Source organism: Mobula birostris, chromosome 1 (assembly GCF_030028105.1).
Source record: "Mobula birostris isolate sMobBir1 chromosome 1, sMobBir1.hap1, whole genome shotgun sequence".
NCBI lineage: Eukaryota > Metazoa > Chordata > Chondrichthyes > Myliobatiformes > Myliobatidae > Mobula > Mobula birostris.
The window spans coordinates 51,045,269-51,063,084 of NC_092370.1; the positions used below are offsets into that span (position 1 = coordinate 51,045,269).

General features: G+C 36.5%; 1 protein-coding gene across 7 annotated transcripts in view; it reads right to left on the reverse strand.

Annotated features, from left to right (window-relative positions):
- Positions 1–17,816, reverse strand: part of sntg1 (syntrophin, gamma 1) — a 533,050-nt gene that overhangs the window by 66,809 nt on the left and 448,425 nt on the right. For all 7 annotated transcript variants that reach the window (XM_072255011.1, XM_072255020.1, XM_072255026.1 and 4 more), the window contains 5 exons: positions 17,218–17,320; positions 10,279–10,361; positions 9,126–9,256; positions 7,187–7,316; positions 6,103–6,141 (listed from right to left, as the gene is read on the reverse strand). In XM_072255011.1, the coding sequence (XP_072111112.1) occupies positions 6,103–6,141; positions 7,187–7,316; positions 9,126–9,256; positions 10,279–10,361; positions 17,218–17,320 (486 nt within the window). The remainder of the gene's footprint in view (positions 1–6,102; positions 6,142–7,186; positions 7,317–9,125; positions 9,257–10,278; positions 10,362–17,217; positions 17,321–17,816) is intronic.

A 17,816-nucleotide genomic window follows, 5' to 3' on the forward strand; every position in this document is an offset into this window, starting at 1 on the left:
TAACTTTCCATTAATTTTTTTCTCTATTATTTTCCACCTTTGTTGCTTTCATGTTTTTGCATTATCCTGCCTTTAGACTCATTCTTTTTCTGTGGGATGTATCTATCCTGTGCCTCCATAATTAGTCCAGAAACACCAGCCATTCTGTTTTATTGTCATCCCTGCTAGTGTTCCCTTCCGATCAAATTTGCCAGCTCCTCTCTCATGTCCCCATATTTCCCTTTACTCCATGGTAATATTGCTACTTCTGACTTTAGCTTCTCCATCTGAAATTGCAGGGCGAAATATATCATATTATGATCTCTCTTTCCTAGGGGTTCCTATACCTTAGACTTCCCTAATCAAATCCAGTTTATTACACAATCCAGAATAGGCTTTCCCAATTGAGTTCAACTACACGCTGCTCTCAAAAGTCCTGCCAAAGAATTTTGGCCCAAAATGTCGACTGTACTTTTTTCCACAGACGCTGCCTGGCCTGCTGAGTTCCTCCAGTATATTGTGTGAGCTGCTCTTAAAAGCCATCTTGTAGGCATTATACAAATTCCTTCTCTTGGGATCCAGTGCCAACCTGATTTTCCCAATCTACCAGCATATTGATTAACATGACTAACATAACATTGTCATTTTGGTATGCTTTTCAAAAACCTTCTGTTGTAATTTGCAGCCAACATCCTTACTACTGTTCGTAGACCTATATATAAACCCCATCAGAGTCTGTTTGCACTTGCAGTTTCTTAACTCTACCCACAACAATTCTACATCTTTCATTCCTATGTCACCTCTTTCTAAAGATTTGATTTCAATTTTACCAAGAGAGCCACACTGGCTGCCTACCTGCCTGACTTTTGATACAATGTGTATCTTTGGAAGGCAAGCTCCCAACTATGACCTTACTTCAACCACAATTCAGTGATGCCCATTAACATCATATCTGCCAATCTCTAACTGCACTACAAGATCTACCTTATTCTGTATACTGCATGCATTCAAATACAACACCTTCAGTCCTGTATTCACCAACCTTTTTGATTTTGCCTCCATATTACATTTGAACAAATCCCACTCACATTTTTCCCCTCACATCTGCCTGTCCTTCCTCACAGTCTCACTGCACACTGCATCTAATTGTATACCAACTGCCCTTGGTTCTCACCAAACCCCCACCCCCCCCCGGCCAATTTAGTTTAAAGGACATAGCAGATTATTTATATGGCAGGTATTGCATGAACTAACACAAGCATTGAACCTCAACGCTATTGCACCACAAGGCTGCATCTTAGCCCTCTGCTCTACTTCCTATACACTCAGAAATGTGTGGCCAGATTCAACTCTAGTTTTGTCTACAAGTTTGCAGATGATATCACTGTAGTGGGTCATATTTCAAGTAAGTATAGGAATAAGGTAGAGAGCCAAGTTACACTGTGTCATGACAAAATTCATTCCAGCAATGTTAGCAAAATAAAGGATCTGGTTATTTACTTCAGGAAGGGAGCATTTACATTTGCTCCTGTTTACAGCAAAAATTCTGAGCTTGAGAAGAATGGTAGCTTCAAGTTTCTTCCTTCAGATGCCTTGCCATTTGGCATGGGCAATCATGTCTCTCCATCTATCACGGTCCCTGACCCTCCGAATTATTGTTGTTGCCTCCCCGTTTCTAACCATGATGTTATTCCATCTATCATTTTCATTCCCTGTCTGCCTCTGCTTCTTTTTCCTTCCAACTTTCCAGTTGTAACTAAACGTTCTGATGTCTCTCTTCGCATGATGTGTCCAACGAATTTTGATTGCTGTTTTCTGATTTTTTTTAAGTAATGTACATTTTGTTTTCGTTCTCTGTAGAACTTCTTCGTTGGTTATCCTGTCTATATATGATACACATAGCATTCTTCTGAGGATATTGGTGTCAGTGCTGTGCAATTGCTCTGCAAAAGGAGGTGTAAGGTGCTCCTTCCATTCGATAGCCTACAGGTCGCCCTTGGGCAAGGTGTAGTACCTGTTCAGCCTCCCAGTCAGGGTCATGTGAAGCCATGGTTTGCAGGTGGTGGATTGTTTTACAAGCAGATTCTATAATTGGAATTTATGGTTGTAAAACTGAAAATGCTGGGCAGATGAATCTGCTGATCAATGGCCAGGGTTACCCATCCAGTATGGACACTGCAACTGAAGGCAGCAACGGGAAACCACTTCAGTATTCCTCCCTTGTACAATCATGAACTCAAATCAACTACAGTCTCAAGTTTCTAGAAGTGAATATTATCAATAACCTGTCCCATTCAAACCAGATTGATGCCATAGTCAAGAAAACTAACCCGCACCTCTGCTTCCTGAGGATACTAAAATAATTAGACATCTCCCCTTTAATAGTTCCCTAATGAATGGTTCCCTACTATGGTAAGATTAGCTCCTGACCTCATAATTTACCTCATTATGGCCTGCCTACTTGAATTGCACTTTCTTTATTACTATAAAACTTTAACTCTGTACTGTGTTTTACCTTGTACTACTTCAATGCACTGTTGTAGTGAACTGATCTATATGAATGGTATGCAAGACAGGTTTGTCACTGTACCTTGATACATGTGACAATAATAAACCAATTTACTATTTTTGTCCATTGACTTCAGCTCACCAGCTATATCAGTTGTATCTGTCCTGGGTGGTACTTGTAGAAGAAGCCATAGTAGAGAAAATGTGGGGATAATTCCCCATCTCCACTCCGAGGAGACCCTTGACTATGTAGCATATCCTTTGAGTTGTACTAAATGGGAGAGACTCAGAGTACATCTGGTAGCCGAGGCACATAAGCATCTACAAGGTAAAGTGGACCATTTGCAGTAAATGTCTGTAACCTTATGGCCTGGAATTCCTTTCCCTCTACCATCACAATCAAGCCACATCAATGATAAAGGGATTTGGGCTGCTAAACTGGTGAAACAGCATCACAGAAATACAGTTGTACTAAACAGCAAAAACAACAAACAACTCACTAAGCAAAATGATCTCACAGATCAAAGCTCTGCAGTTCCACTACATCTTGTCTTGAATGGGAATGAACAATTAAACAGTGAAAAAAACAGATGAAGGCGATTCCAATACCATCCCATTCTCAGTAATGGCAAGCCCCAGGATGTGCGTGCTAAAAGCCATGATAAAGTTTTGCAATCATGTTCTTTCAGAACTGTGAGGTGGATGATAGAACTTCGAATTCTCTGAGGCTGTCACTTTCTCAGAATCGAAGCCAAATAAATCCATGTGATTTCAAGAAGTGGCTAGCAGCAATACCTGCAGCAAAGATAACCATCATGGCCTGATCCCTATTTTAGGTAACATATTTTTTCCTCCCTCTTTCACGGATCATGCGTTTCAAATTTGGAAGACTAAGGGTATTTCACGGTTTTTGGATTTATTTTTAGATGGTTCCCTTATGTCTTTTGAACAATTATCTAATAAATATAATTTACCAAGAATACATTTTTTTAGATATCTCCAAGTTAGAAATTTCCTAAGTACTATACTCTCTTCCTTTCCGATGCTACCTCCTACATATATTTTAGATACTATAATTAACCTTAATCCATGTCAGAAACTTGTAACGGCTATTATTTATAATATTATTATGAAACTTAGGAAAGCTCCATTTGATAAGATTAGGTCAGATTGGGAACAAGAATTGGGTTCTATTATCTCCGTGGATGACTGGGGGCAGATTTTACAATTAGTCAATACTTCCTCTATCTGTGCTAAACATTCCCTAATTCAATTTAAAGTTGTTCATAGAGCACATATGTCCAAAGATAAATTAACTCGTTTCTATTCTCATATTAATCCTTTTTGTGATAGATGTCCGGGGCAGTTAGCCTCTTTAACTCATATGTTTTGGTCTTGTCCTACTCTGGAAACTTTTTGGAGAGACATTTTTAATATTATCTCAAAGGTATTGAATATAGATATTTCTCCTCATCCTATTACTGCTATCTTTGGATTACCTAAAATTTCCAGTAATCTTTCCCCTTCAGCCCGTAGAATGATTGCATTTCTTACTTTAATGGAGAAAAGATGTATCTTACAACATTGTAAAGAGCCTAATGCTCCAACTACCTTTTTTTGGTTTTCCCAGACAATATTATGCTTAAATTTGGAGAAAATTAGAAGTAATCTTTATGATTCCTCACTTAAATTTGAACAGACCTGGAGATCTTTTATTCAATATTTTCCTTTAATGTAATTTTTTTTCTCTTTTGTTCCATATTTATATTCCTTTCTTGCCTTTTTTTTAAACTGTTTTTAATGGAGGTCGGGTTTGAGGACGTGATTTTAAGTTCTATAACTCCACCTGTTTCCAAGTTAGCCCATTGCTTTGCTTTGCTTTTAGTTTAGTTGCACGGTGGGTTTTTTTTTCCTTTTCTCTATTGATATATATATATAAAAAAATCAGTATACTATTATTTTACCATACTATTTTATGTTTAAAGTGCACTGTTTGTATCAATTTTTTCTTCTGTATTAATATCTCCTGTAATTTCTAACAGTGTATTAGTGCCTTTATGGTTTACCCTTTGTATATTTATTCAATAAAAAGATTTAAAAAGAAAAGATAACCATCATGGCCATAATACCGAAGCTCTGGAAATCCGAACTAGCTGCATTGTCTTGTTGTTTTAGATGTTAATTCAAAGGCTGCTTACACTTAAGGGATGTCCAAAACTGCTGACTGAGTATCAATACGATAATGCAATGAAAAGATGCTAAAGCATAAACAGGTCAATGAGATCAGCAAGATACATTGAGCAGCTGGCAGAAGAAATTCTCCAGTGGATGAAAAAAAATATAGGAAGGTTGAGTTACGCTTTATCAATTTTATTCCTTTCACCAGACATGTACATTGCAGTCTATTACGAATGTCAACCAAGTTTTGTAGTTTCATAAGGGAAAGATTTACATAACTTTTCATCGATCCCCACAGTGAATTAAGTCAAATTCTAAAATATCAATCCAATATCTCCTTCATTCAACCCTGGTCAATTGATTACCAGTCTTGATATTTCCTTGATCACATCAGCACAATAACGATTATATTCCACAAGGTAGCTGGCTATACCTACTTAATGAACTCTACAATTATCCTGATAATCTTCGACCACATTTCCAGTCACATAATTATCCGGTTCTTGTGAAAAAGACTTCACCAGATCATTGCTGGCTATATTTACCAAGCTCCTGTGGAGAAAGAAGTTATCTAATCTTTTGCCTCTTGTACAGTCTGTCATTTTTTAAAGTTTTCTTTCAAATCTTTATGTTGATCCATAAGAGGATCACGACCCTCTTTTATTTTCTCTTTACGACGAAGAGTAATCACCTCTATGAGCATCTCTGTCATGTTGAGCCTGATCTGAAATGATCTTATTTGTTCTTTAAACCTTCACTAATACATGCTCTTCTGAAGATCAGCTGCACAAAATTTCCAAGTGCTTCATTCTCTGTGATCTATGTAAAGTCACAATAAATTAGTCTGAATTAAAGTTAAACATCCCAAACATATATCCCTGTACTTGTCTTGCTCGTAGCCCTCTCTCAGTCAAGGAAGCCATAATTTCATTTCATTTTCTGTTTTTGATAATGAAACTCAGTTAAAACGTGCATGTTACTATGTTTCTGTATGAAAATATATTAAACTACATTTAATTATGTTTTGGTTTTATCTTTCATTTCTTAACCATTTGACTGAAATGTGTTTATCACTCCACCAAAGCAACCGCATACCTTGTATTCAATTTAATGTTGATTGAGAAGAGATTCACTGAATCTGAATCAAATATATCAGTTTATCCAAGTTCTTGCTCACAGAATGTAAATCACCAAAGAATGTAAATATTTGAGTTTTCTAGCAACAGAAATTGAAAGTTGCTTAACTGAATGAGTTCCTGAACATCCTCATTGATAAAGTCAATAATAACTTAATTAGCAATTCTTGTTCATGGGGATAGCTATGGGCCATTAGTCTTTACTTAAAGGTCATTCTACACCGAAGGTAAAAAAAAAAATTTAGAACAATGCATTTGGCAGATAAATGTGTCAATGTGACTATTGAATATTCCATCTTACCTGTTGGTTTACGGGAAAATTTCTGTTTATCTTTTTAATCTGAGGGAAAAATATTGAATTGAATATAGTAAATGCATTGTACTTTAGCTAGGAGTCAAAATAGGCACAGTAAAATGAATATAGCAGACTATCAAAATAACAACATGTACAAAGATAATAGTTAAACTAGAGTTTTCTGATTTGTAAACATGAAAACCATTTAATTTTATTGGTCATTAATGCCAAAGAGTGAAGTATCATGCATAATGGCTGTAATTATTGATGTATCTTTAGGATCTGTTATTGTCAAAAATATTGCAACTTAATATCACAGTATGACACAAGATTACTTACATAAACAATGATATACTTGAACACAGTTGTTTAAAGCCATCCAGTTAGTTCACAATATTTTATGTACTGTATATTCTAACTTACATGATGAGAAGATTTCTATCTGATAACACTTGTAAACTGGATGGTTGTTCAGAAATTATAAAAGGTTCTCTTCCTTGTGTGGTAGCACAGAACTATTCTTAGAGAACAAAGGTTCCCCCTGTTCCAGGGTTAATAGTTTGTCTTCCTTTGAGTTGTGACACAGCACAAAGCTGTTTATGCTGGTCTTGATACCTGATTACAAATTATTTCATTATAAGTTACATAAATATTTTTTTACTCTACACCTTTTAGCTTTGCAGATATTATTGGGAATAATTCAGCATCAAAGTCGTACCTCAAAGAAACATTAAAAAGGCGGTTTTGTGAATATAATTACATATGTTATTATATTAATTTAGTGGTATAATTTAAATGTTAAATAACCATGCAAATATTCCCTATTACTGTATTACCAAAACTTATGCTAATTACAGCTAAAGCTTGTGTAAAGCCTTATTGTCATATTAAAATCATATACATATCAATGACTCTTTCATTACTATTTTGCCAATGGCAAATATGGAATTTTTTTAGACGATTAAAAAAGAACTCTCATGACTTTGTAGACAAACAATTAAACAATTTAAGTCACAAATATCAAGGCAGTAGTCTGTTGAGCTTGGAGTAAAACCCTATATTTTATCCTTGCACAAACATGGATACATACATTGTGCTTGGTAAGGTTGGATATATTAATTGCCAGTGCTTGTAGCCAATCTATGCAGTCTTCAGCAGTGAGACACTGAATTACACCACTGCATACTCCGTCCACAGCAATTACTTGAAATGCATTTTGCCTAAAAACATCACAAAACACATGAAGAGAAATAATATCCAATATTTAAAGACAAATATTTAAAGACAAAGCCTAGTCATATCTGAGCGTGGCTCATTGCTCATGGTCTTGGACAAAGCCTTGAACTTATGAAGACTGGATCTTGCCAGGCAAGGACTGAAGAATAAGGTCTAGTGCTGCACGTTGGTCCCAAATAAAGTCTCAACTATGAAAATCCATTGGAGATAGGAAAGACTCCACTCCCAGCCCTGTCAAAATATCAAAATGTTTTCATCCTCCTAAACAACTCTAACAATCAGAAACATTTAAAAACTTCTTTTCAAATAATCAAACATTTTGAAACAAAATGTAAACACTTCTGAATAATTAAAAGCATGAAAGAAAACACAAATAACTAAGAAACACAGCTTAGCTTATTCTTCCATTTTTCTGTACAGTTTTTAAATTCCCATTCATTTCCATGGATTCACTGATCTAACGTGATAGTATATTCTTTACTATAACGGAGGGGGAATCTCAGCAAGCTTCTGTTCCACTGTTGGATATGGAATCACCTCAGGAATTTCTGGCGACACCCAGCAAAATTCAGGTCACTCATCAGGTGTTTCCTTACTTGGACACTGGTCCTGATGAGTGAAACATCTGTGAAATATCTGCCAGATATCACTCCATTTCATTAGGACAAAATTGGCTGTTTGAATTGGTGGTGAATCTGTGCAATTTATTACCACAGGAAGTCGGGTATATTTAAGGTACAGCTTGTTCTTGACTGGACACAGCATCAGAGGCTAGGGAGTGTGGCTGAAGAGGGGAAAAAAAGGATCAGCCATGATTGAATAGCGGAGCAGACTCGATGGGCCAAATGGCCTAATTCTGCTCCTATGTCTTATGGTCCTAATTAAGGATTTATATCATTTAACTTACTCTCAAGGATAGAAATGTTAGCATAATTGTTGAACAAATGCACTGCTATTGCTTAGCTTGCTCATATAGCTGAGGTTGATTTTCCTTGGCAAACCAACCCAAAATTAAATAAGCTTGCTGTTGAAATGGTGGAACATTGGGACGCAGAGTCTATGCAGAATTCAATCTCTCATCTCTTTCAGGCAGTTAGATTTCTGGGAGAGTGTTCTTTCATTTACCTCTCTTGCTACTTCTATTCAGAACTGTCTGAGGAAATGTGGCAGTAAGGAGGAAAGTAGGGCTAGTTAGTAGTAATAGTTTTAAAGTCAATCACAATGGAGGGATGGGCCTATTTGAGCTTCTCCCCACCCCCTTTTCTTTCACCTCCAGTTCTACCAAAAACTGCAAAACATGTGAAAGAAACCCTGAAGAATCTTAAATAGATAGTAAATTTCAGAGGAGTAAATACTCCTGAATGGTGCTGCAGTGGAATTGCTGCTCCTTTGTGGGCCAGCAATAAAGTGCTTCCTTTCACTGGCAGCATCATTATTAGAAGCAGGTTTATTATCACTGAGATATGTCATGAGATTTGTTGTTCCGTGGCTGCAAGACAGTTCAAGATATAAAATTTACTACAACGCACAAAATAAATAAATAGTACAAAAGGCAAATAACAAGGCAGCATTCATATGTTCGTGGACCATTCAGAAATTTGATGGTGCAGGGGAAGAAGCTGTTCATGATGGTGCCCTGATTAGGGAAAGTAGTTGCAGTCAAATTATAGTGCAATATTTGAAGAAAATATTTGTTAGGTATTTCAATATTGATCATATTTATGGCACTTTAATTCCAAACACAACACTTGAACATTAATTTGCTTCACGTAAGTAATACTTTAAACAATTACCTAGAAATATCAGTGCCTGGAATGTGATGTGACAGACGAGAATGAAGAAGAGGTATTAGCTGCAGATCACACCATCTCTTCTCCCACTTCAGGCCTGAGGATGGTGTCCATGAAGAACATGACAATGAATCCTGAAAATTATTTGTCATTTTAGACTTTCTAACTGAAGTGTGTTCTTAATAAGATTTGTATTTCCATAACTTGCAAAAGATTGCAACTGAAATAACCACACTATGGTTCTTTAATTTAAATAGATATTGAAACAGTTTGTTGGGATGAATATTTCACATTCATTAAGGTTTCATATACCCATGACTGAAAATCAATAGGTTCTTAATACTTTGACATGCTCAATTAATCCTTCAGCAAAAGATTTGACAGACTCTGACCTTGGCTGATAGATTTAAATTATTGTAACATTCTAAAATTCATGTCATTTTAGGCTACATAAAAATCAACACAAAAATTCTAGTGACAGTTTAACAGCATGCAGCAAAATTCTAAATACCTCTTTGAGAATCAAAGCAATTCAGTACTTTGTGCTCAAACAAGAGATTAGATTAGGTGTTTTTTTATTCATTTCATTTCAGCCTGATTTTCTGTGCCTCATGAGATTCAAACTGACTTGCAAGAAGATCTTAAGGCCCCCTCCATATCTGCCATTTTTCCAGAGATTCTACTTGTATGCCCAATAATGGCAGGATATGTTAACAGGGCGTCAGGTTCAGTAGAGTTTTGGAACATTATAAGAATCGTGAACAAAAAGTTCTATACATTTTCCCAATCTCCCAACATGATTTTGTCATAGTTTCGGATATGTGGTAGGAATTACTAATTTTAACAATAAAACACAGGAGCACAATTAGGTCATTCAGTCCAAGAAGTCGCTCCACTTCTGGATTTCAACATGAGGCATTGAGCACCTGATACATATGTAATGAGTACATCTAAATGTTAAATATTCTTGGAAAGTTTCAAAGGAAGATTGTGATTTAAATTTAGACCTATTTTCTTTTGCTGGTGTTTCTGTTAAAATAAAAACGAATACAAGGTGGCGAACACTCAAATCTATCTTCAGCTAAAAATGGCAAAAAGAGGAAAATAACCATTATGTCAGCTGCAACATGAAGTTTAAATCTGAATTGCATCTTACTGTATTGTTAGGGTGATAGTTGAGATGTAATCCACTATCACAAAGTGGAGAAGATGTACCACTGCTCTGGTCACTGGGAATACCTATAGGCAAATGGAAAATAGTTTAATGTATGGTCAAGTCAATACATTACTACCTGTGGGCAGTAATATGCTTAACAGTGTTTATAGAAAGAAAAAATATTGAAACAATTTCCCAGCTGATTCAATTAAATAAATGGAGCAAGGTAAAGAGAAGTACTGGAGACATGTAATTACTCCTAAAGGGCTAATTAAAATTGAATCCAACAAGCAATCTAGGAAGTTCAAGTTCAAACACTAGCAACTGAATTATTTTTACTCACTAAATTAAATAAATGTGTTAAAGAACCCTAATACAATGGTATTCATGAAGCTAACTTTTGGTCATTAAAAAAAACTATCATTAATGTACATCAGGAAAGGAAGTTACCCATTATTTTAAAGCAAAGTATTTCCTGTGAAATAGTCTATCTTGCCATCAGGCTGTAAAGAGAACAATCTAATCAGCACTGATCTAAGGACAGGATTTACACGTGGCAAAGACAGACCTGGCCCTGCCAATTCAGAAGAATCTTCCTCACAGATATATGTTAATTTGTGCCAATATTGGGAGATTTGTCACACAGGCTAGTCAACCTTATCTAGTTGTGGAAACAATGTTAGTTACTTCTCTTTCATAATCATTGGTATTACTTAAATAGCTAACATATTAGGATAACAACACACGAAATAAAATTATTTAATACAAGTTGCCAAAAAATATAGACCATAAGACATAGGAGCAGAATTAGGCCATCTGGCCCATCGAGTCTGCTCCACCATTCAATCATAGCTGATCCTTTTTTTAATCTCTTCCTCAACCTCAGTTCCCAGCCTTCTCCCCGTAACCCTTGATGCCATGAAATATGAAACAGTTCCAGGTAGATAAGCCTAGAATTCATTTAACTCTGCTTATTGTATAGTTTTTCCAAAACAGTCAGTCTAGCTTGATAATAAATAACACTGGGAATCCATTGAGAACATTACATGTTCATGTTTTTGAAGCACATGGAACAACAATCTATCAAAAAAAAACAATAGAAACACTAATGACATCAGCTAATAATTAATTGGCCAACAGTTCTTTTCCATGAGGTAATCAAATCTACCAGGAGAATTAGGCATAAAAGTTCAACTGTGCAAAGCCCAAAAACAGTGCTACAATAACAAATTTTACATTGCATGTTTGAATAGGAGATATTAGGAAATCTTATTACTGCAAGAAGTGCATCTGCCCGTGTTAGTTTTGGCATCCTGTGTGTCCAAATGATGTTAAGAGGTGTGTTAAGACCACATTCTGTTTTTTGGCAAGAATTTTAACAACATTGGCACAAAAGATTTCTACAAAGCTGACAGCTCCAAGCCAGCATTATTAAAGAGTCAGACACACGTCACGTCTCATGGTTAGCATTCTACACAGCACTCTGCATAATAAATCTCTGATCCCATTCATTGTTCTCGCAGGTGGCTTCAGCAATTTCTCCACAAAAAATCAGTAGCCAGGTTCTTGATGTCACCTTATTGCTTTTGTCCTGACTCTAAATGGATTTCTCATCTAATGAAAATGGAACAATTTATTTTTCAAATTTCTACCTATCAACTTTTCAGGATAAACTTGCTGAAATTTGCTGTGATAACTGGGATCCCAGATTGGCTCAATCTAGTTGAGCTATTTGAGGCTACCTGCGATCATTGCATTAACATCAATGAATATGCGAGATCAGTGACTGGCTAGATAGAGAAGGGCATTGAGGACATCACTGTTTTTAAATACATCTATGTGAGGGCATGACTGGGTATGACTCTAAACTGCAACTGGTGGTGAGGCTCTGACTGGGGACTTTCAGAGCTTCGGGGAAAGTGGAGTTACCCCTTAGTCTTTCATTGCTCCCAGGGCTGCTCTGACCCAGAACAGTAGCACCTGCAAGGGTTCCTGCTCAGGATACGAGCGAAGGCCAACGGCAGATCCGGCAGGTTCAGTAACTGAACTTATGATGGAGAAGGTGGGTGATCTAGGACCTCAAACATCAATGGCTATAGTACAGGCGGATGAACATTTGGGAAGAGAAATGGCGATTTCTGTAGTTTGCCCAATGGTAGGCAATAGCAAACCACCATTGTCAGATACTAGGTTTCCTAGAAGCTATTTGCTAAGAAAACCATGGTCAAACTCACAAAATGTATCGCACAACAACAGCGTCAAGAGGATCTTCAAGACAATTCTGAAGATGCTTCGCTCAGTAGGGTTGATTCTGGTCAGCAGGGGATCTCCGACCGTCAACAAGCTACTGCTCATAAAATTCAAGTAACACAAAAGAAAATTATTGCCACTTGCCGTGTAAGACCCCTATATCAAGCAGGAAGATTGAACAACATGATAAATGAAATGGAAAGACTAAAGATTAACATTATGGGAATTAGCGAAGTTTATTGGATAGGTGCTGGAACATGTCAGAATAGAAATAAAACACTAATTTATTCTTGTGGAATATCCCATACTAATGGAGTAGGAAATCTTATGGATCAAAACATGGCGTAAAGTGTTTTAGAACATAAGAAAGAGTGCTCCTTGTTAGATTCAGAGGACAACCATTTGATTTAGCAATTATGCAGGTATATGCACCAACAACAGATGAAACAAATGAGGATATAGATAAATTCTATGAAGAGCTTGAACAAGCAAAGAATGGATGCAAATCTCAAGATATTGTTATTGTCATAGGAGATCTAAATGCTAAAGTAGGACAAGGTGCTGATGGAAATGCCATAGGAAAATTTCAACTAGGGGAAAGAAATGAAAGAGGTGAGAAATGGGTAGAATGGTGCAAGATGAATAATCAGGTCATTATGAATACCTACTTTAAAAACCATCCAAGATGCTTGTGGGCCTGGAAAAGTCCTGGTGATAACACCAGAAATCAAATTGACTTTATTACTATAAACCAAAGATTTAAAAACTCAGTGACTCAATGCAAAACATATCCAGGTGCAGACTGTAATAATGACCATAGCCCAGTAGTATGTCATGTGAAAGTAAAACTTTAAAAACTAAAGAAGCAAAAACCTGAACAATCCCTTGACTACTTGCAATTAATTAAAGAAGAAAATTTAAGAGAAAAATTTACAATTGAATTAAGGAATAGATTTCAAAGTCTAGAAATAGAATCCGTTGAAGATGATAGCAATCATGTAGAAATGAAATTTAACTCTCTAAAAGATGCCTTGTTAGAATCAGCAAAGTCAGTGATTCCTAAAAAAGAAAAAAGCACAAACAATAAATGGATGACAAATGAAATCAAAAATCTAATGGAAGGAAGGAGACGGAAGAAAGCAAATCCTATAGAATATAAATCCTTAGATTAAAAAGTTAAAAGCTTGTGTCAAAAAGCCAAAGAAGAATGGTTAAACCAGGAATGTGAGCAAATAGAAAGAATCCCTATTACTGATCCAAAAACATTACATCAACAAATCATGAATATCATTGCTAAAAAGCTCCCCTGTTCTTCAGGTGGATGTTTGAAAGCAACGGACGGTACCATCATCATGGAAAAAGATGAGATTATGAACAGATGGACTGAGTATATTCAGGAATCATTTGAAGATGATTGAGGCAAAAAACAAGAAATTAAGGAAAACATTAAAGGTCCAAGTATTTTAAAATCTGAAGTTCATAATGCAATAAATAAGACAAAGAAAGGAAAGGCAGCAGGTCCTGATAAATTAGTAACAGAACAAATTATTGCCCTTGGAGATTATGGAATTTAAAAACTTACTGATTTAATCAATGACATTTATGAGACTGGAATAATACCAGAAGAGATGAAAAAATCATTGCTTATCACTCTTCCTAAGAAACCTGGAGCAATAGAATGTGAATTACATAGGACCATAAGTTTAATGAGTCATATCACCAAGATACTTCTAAGAAATTTGATAACAAGAGCTAAAAGTAAGAAACAAGCTGAAATAGGTAAAGAACAATGTGGTTTTGTGAAAGACAAAGGTACAAGAAATGCAATATTGATGTTAAGGATACTATCGGAATGAGCTATTCAAGTGCAAAAAAAATTGTTTGTTTTATCGACTGCCCAAAAGCATTTGATAAAGTGAAGCACAATAAGTTATTTGAAATATTACAGAAAACTCTAGATCTAGATTAGGAAGACCTCTGCCTAATCAGAAATCTGTACTGGGAACAAACTGCCACTATAAGGATAGATGGAGAAGTGAGTCAGTTTAGGAAAATCAAGAGAGGCGTTAGACAAGGGTGTGTTTTCTCCCCTGATTTATTTAATGTGTACAGTGAAACAATATTACAAAAAATAAAAGACATCTTGGGAATCAAAGTTGGCAGTGAAAACATCAATAATTTCAGATATGCAGATGACACTGTGTTAATTGCAAGTACGGAGGAAGAACTACAAAACTTAATTGATATAGTTGTTGAAGAAAGTGCAAAAATGGTTCTATCTATCAAATGCAAAAAGACAGAATGTATGGCGATATCCAAAAAGAAGGAGAATCCTATCTGCAGGCTGAGAATAAATGGGAAAAACATAAAACAATACAGAACTCTTGCTATTTAGCAAGCTGGGTGACATCAGATGGCAGGTGCGACATGGACATCAAAAGAAGAATACGGATGGCAAAAGACGCTTTTACGAGAATGAAGAGAATACTGACCAATACTAAACTAGGAATGACAACCCGCCTCAGAGTACTGAAATGTTACGTTTATCCAGTTATGTTATATGGCTCAGAATGTTGGACAGTATCTAGTAACATGAGGAAACGAATTGAAGCAGCAGAGATGTGGTTTTTGAGGAGAATGCAAAGAACATCATGGACAAAACGAATATCTAACAGGGATGTCATGAACAGAGCAAACACAAAAAGAGAAATAATGTATGAGATCATGAAAAGGCAACATAACTTCATTGGACATGTGATTAGGAAAAAGGAGTTAGAATGCCCAGTAATTATAGGAAAGATTGAAGGGAAGAAAGCAAGAGGAAGACAAAGACAAATGATGATGGAGACAGCAGCCAGAGAACTGGAAATGAATACCAATGAATTGATCCACTTGATCCGAAACAGAAGTGTGTGGGCCATGGCAGTCAAAGCTCAAACTGGGGATGGCACCTGATGATGATATGATGCCAAATCAGAAGCCATAACCTACAGCGCAGGCCTGGGCACAGCTAAGAGATGGGGATGACACCTTCAGTTCAGGTGATAAGGTAGCTCTCAGGTCAGCGGGAGCTGCACTTTCCCACGCCATCAGGAAGACAAAGCAGGATCATTCACAGAGAAAATACAGCCATTTCTGTGACTCCAGAGACACAAGGTGCATGGGATAGGGCATTCATAACATAACAGAATAAAAGTCTGCCCTGGAATCAACGAAGGTGACGCTTCTCTTCCTGATAGGATAAATGTTTTTTATTTTGTATTTGATGCACACAACGTGTGCTGGCGGGGAACAGTGGCTGGCCTTATCAACAAAAATGACAAGACTATGTACAGAGAGGAAGTAGAGTGGCTGGTAGAATGGTGCGAGCACAACAATTTGAGTCTCAATGTGGACAAGACCAATGGGATGATTGTGGACTTTAAGAAGGTGCAGGCACATGGACGGCTCCACCACAGAGAGAGTGAGGAGCACCGAGTTTTTAGGGGTTCACATAATGGATGATCTCACCTGATCCCTTGCCACTATGTCTTTGGTCAAGAAAGCACAGCAGCATTTCAGATTGAGGTGATTGGGCTCCTCACTCTATTTCAAAGCAATTTTTATAGGAGCAACATCTTGACCAGCTGGATCACAATTTGGAAAGGGAATTGCAAGGCATCTGACAGCAAGTACCTACAAAGCATTGTAAAGATTACTGAGAGGATCATTGGTTTTCTCTTCCGCTCATCAGAGATGTTTATCCAGAGTGCAGTGTACACAGGGCCTTTAGCATTGTCAGTGATCCCTCCCATCTGTCTAACCACCTCTTTGACTCCCAACCATCAGGCAGGAGGTTGAATAACGTTAAGCAAAGAACTGTTAGGTTGGGAAACAGCTTCTTCCTCCAAAGCTGTAAGACTACTGAAGGTACTGCCACCACCCAGGTCTCATCATGTATGAAGTGCTGGTAGTGTTATACGGTTTACTTTTTAACCTGTGTCATAAATGCACCTAATTGTTTGTTAATTTATTTGTGGCAATATTACTTTATGTGTTATATGTGTATGTACTGTGTATTGTGTTGCGCACCTTCCCCCAGAGGAATGTTGTTTCATTTGGCAGTATGCATGCATACCGTTAAATAGAACTCCTTTTATTCGTGTGAAGTTTGTGACACTGAAAACCACAAGTACTATCTTTTCAAATTTTAGAGCTTTTCAAGCTCAAAAATTTTACAGCTTTGAAAGAAGCTTTAAAATCACGAAATTAAAGTCAGCATTTGATCAAAAGCAGCATTGTTGAGCAAGGTGAAGCTTTTAAGATTACTTGAATGATGGAAAATCAATGCAGATAACTTTCTAGACAATTTAATCTAATCTGTCTTTTTCATTGACAATGTGCATTTTTACTCCTTAACTCAGCTTAATTCAAACTTGGAATTACAGTACTTGTCTCTTAATACAATATGTGCATGACTTTCTCAAAAGGCCAGTTCTTATTAAATCAAACTAATCTTGCCCTATGTTCAAGTTTGGAACAGCTTTTTTGTTATCACATACTAATTAACTCAAGTGACCTGCTACACAAACTGAATGTCCAAACACTTAGAAGATCTGTGCAGGGGAATGATTGAGAAATAGTATGTGAGAAGGAAAGAGTGCTTATCCAATATCATTCATTTCCTAAAAATAGACTAATCATACTTACATGTGCAGTCTTCATACAGTGGGAGTTTCAGGAAGGCAGGTGCTCTTTTAAGAAATGACACTGTAAGAGTTACTTCCTCTCCAGCATTGCGCAGAACTTGAACCTATGAGAAATTATGAGAAATAGATGCAAACACAATTGGCTCAGTTTAAGTTCGGCTATTTTTGTTTAAAGGGTCTGTAATCTTATTAACATAAACATTCAAATTGTATGAAATCCCAGTTTAAAAAAAAACAAAGCACCAAATCTAAAACGTCAGACTTTTCCCTCAGCAATCCTGACATGCTCATGAATAATTATGACAATTCTATTGCCTCTAATGAAGAACTGGAAAGAGAAAAGAAGGATTTATGAGACACTAATATATGCAGAGGGCTCAGTGCAAAAAAAAAGACCAGGGACAGATATCATTGATCATAAAGAGTGAAACATGTTAATATACATTTATCTAGAAATGTGCGTCTTTCAGAAAGTCAACAGAAACCAAAGCCAATCTAAGATGAATGATTTCTGCTTTAGATGAGCTTCGCTTGCTGGTCTATGCTAAGTTAAGCGACAGACCACTGTTGGCATCAATGAGCAAACTGTATCTCTCAAAA